General features: G+C 42.1%; 1 protein-coding gene across 1 annotated transcript in view; it reads left to right on the top strand.

Annotated features, from left to right (window-relative positions):
* Positions 1-2,624, top strand: part of LOC122063597 — an 8,059-nt gene extending 5,435 nt beyond the window's left edge. The window contains exon 2 of the mRNA XM_042627303.1: positions 575-2,624. Within this exon, the coding sequence (XP_042483237.1) occupies positions 575-2,392 (1,818 nt within the window). The 3' untranslated portion in view covers positions 2,393-2,624. The remainder of the gene's footprint in view (positions 1-574) is intronic.

Raw genomic sequence — 2,624 nt, 5'->3', positions numbered from 1 at the left:
CAACTTATATGGTCCTTAATTTTTCCCTAAATTAAACCATTATGTTTGGTTAAAATAACCAAATATTTAATCATTATACGGATTAATCATATTGGTCTTGACTATTTAAACGGTTCAATTTTCAAGGTGTCAATTCGGTTTGAAACCAACGGATTAAACGGTTAAAATCAACTAGACCCAATTCACTTAACTAATGAGTCTTAAACTTGAAATCAGAATTGAACCATTTATTAAATAGTTTTATGATTTTGGTGTAATCAGGCCGTTTTGGTTTCAGTCACATCCTTACCTTCTACCTTGCAACAATGATTACGTTTGGTTCCAGGGAAAATAGGAAAGGGATGCGAAGGAAAAATACTCGTATTTCCTGTAAATATAGAGAAAAGGTGGCAAGTGAACACCAAAAATGACATTCCCGTGATATATCACTTCTCAAATATTCTCGTGCTTTTCCCGCCTTTGTCATTCTCCGCCACTTCTGCGAGCTCGAGCCACAAACTTCTCCGAACAATGTCTCCATACCCTTAGACACTTCCATCTCATCTCCTCTACAACCTTCAATTCTGCATTCTAGGGTTTGATTTCTACTTTCAATCTCCACATCATGGAAGGACACCCCTTGAAATTGACAATAGAGAAAGGTCCCCGAGAGGGAGAAACCCTAGTTCGCAAACCAGGATCCTTCGTCCGAATCGGTAGACTCGTTAAAGGCAACAACTTCACTATCAAAGACGAAGGAATTTCATCGAAGCACTTGTTCATCGAATTTAAAGGAGCGAAATGGGTTGTTTCAGATCTCGAGAGCTCGAACGGTACGCTTATTAACAACACTAAGTTGCAAGCTTTGGTAACTTATGATTTAAGGGATGGAGACGTGATAAGGATTGGAGAGTACACATCTATCAAGGTGAATATTATGGAAGAGGCCAAGGTTGATAAGCGTTCCAAAAGCGCTGCGAGAGGAGCTTCTGTGGAAGATGTGGATGGGTTCGGCGCTGAGGATGGAGAGAGTCAGGTGAGGAGAAATCCGAGGCGAAGAGCGGTTTCGAAGAAGGTTCCCAAGGAGGAGCCTGTAGAATACGAGTCTGAAGTTCAAAATTTTCCTGAAAAATCGAATTTAGCAGCTGAGGATTGTGGGGAAGCAAAGGTCTTGCCTCCTTTACGGGGCCGGGGCAGGGGCCGGGGCAGGGGCAGGGGCCGTGGTCGGGGTAGAGGAGCAGCAGCGAGGACTGGGGCTTTGAAAGATGGTGAACTTCTGGAGTCTTCTGATGTTCAGGGGATCCCTGGAACTTCAAATGTAGGGCCAGAAAGCAGTAGAGACCAGGATACTGCCGTCACAGTTGGCGAGAATCAGACCAGGCAAGAAGTTTCGAAGAGTCAATCTGCTGACTCCGGATCTGGGGTTCATAAGATTACTGAGAGTTCCAATTTAGGTGGAGAGAGCTACAGAGAAGCAGTTGATGTGGCACCAGTTGTTGAAGAGAAGCCAAGGCCGGTAGTGGCTCTTAGAAGGACTAGATCTTCAAGAAATAATGACAAAACTTCAGTTTCGGTTTCGGGGCTTCCTAATATTCCTGAAAGTTCATGTTTAGGCCAAGAGAGTTGTATAGAACCAGGGAATAAAGTTCTTGTAGAAGAGAACCAGGGAGGAAGAGCGGCACTTGAAAGTTTCAAGGTTTCAGAGGATGAGATTTTAGCCCCTGTATCAATTCCTGCTTCTGATGTTCAGCTGGGTGTGTCAAATTCAGAGAAGAATACTTGTAAGGAAAGCAGTAGAGAGCCAGAGAATGTGGTTGCTGTTGCAGAGAATCATACTCGGCGAGGTGCTCGGAGAAGAATGAGGGCATCAAAGAATGAACCTGCAGGATCTGTTTATGAGGTTCATAATTTTACTAAAAGTCCCGCTTTTGTTCAAGAGAGCTGTAGTGAACCAGAGAATGCAGGTCCTGTTAGGTCTTCGAAGGTTGATAATGAACTTTCAGTTTCAGTTTCAGTTTCTGTTTCGGAGGTCCCAGATATTCCTGAAAGTTCAAATTTAGGTCAAGGGAGTTGTACAGAACTGGAGAATGGGGTTCATGTAGAAGATCACATTGAAGGGATCAAGGCCTCAGAAGATGCAGTTCAGCTGGGTGTATCAAATTCACAGAAGGATGCTAGTAAGGAACCGAACAGTACGAATGCCGTTAAAGAGAATCCTGCGAAGGTTGATTATGGAAAGGAGTTAGAGAAGATGACAATGGGAGAGTGGTTTGACTATTTGGAGGTTTATTTATCAAAGCAGATATATGACACAACTGAGGAAATTATTTTGGATATGAGGGAGAGAGCTAAGAAGTTCAATGAATTTATGTCACAGCAGCAGAATGGGAAAGCTAAGCAACCTGCAATTTGATCTGTTTGACAACAGATGCAATTTGATCTGTAATTCTTACAACTTTTACTTTTTTGGAATAGTTTTAAAAATGTTGGGAGTATCACATGACAATGTTTGATTGTAAGTGATGATTCTGACTTGCATCTGGTTACCTTCATCCTTCTCCCTAGTTTCTTGTTCTATTGTATTTTCAAGTCTGTTATCTTCTGACTGGAAGTTATAGTCAAATAATCTCTTTAATTTGCACAAA

Source organism: Macadamia integrifolia, chromosome 2, assembly GCF_013358625.1.
Source record: "Macadamia integrifolia cultivar HAES 741 chromosome 2, SCU_Mint_v3, whole genome shotgun sequence".
Lineage (NCBI taxonomy): Eukaryota > Viridiplantae > Streptophyta > Magnoliopsida > Proteales > Proteaceae > Macadamia > Macadamia integrifolia.
This window is presented reverse-complemented; position numbering and strand designations above follow the sequence as displayed.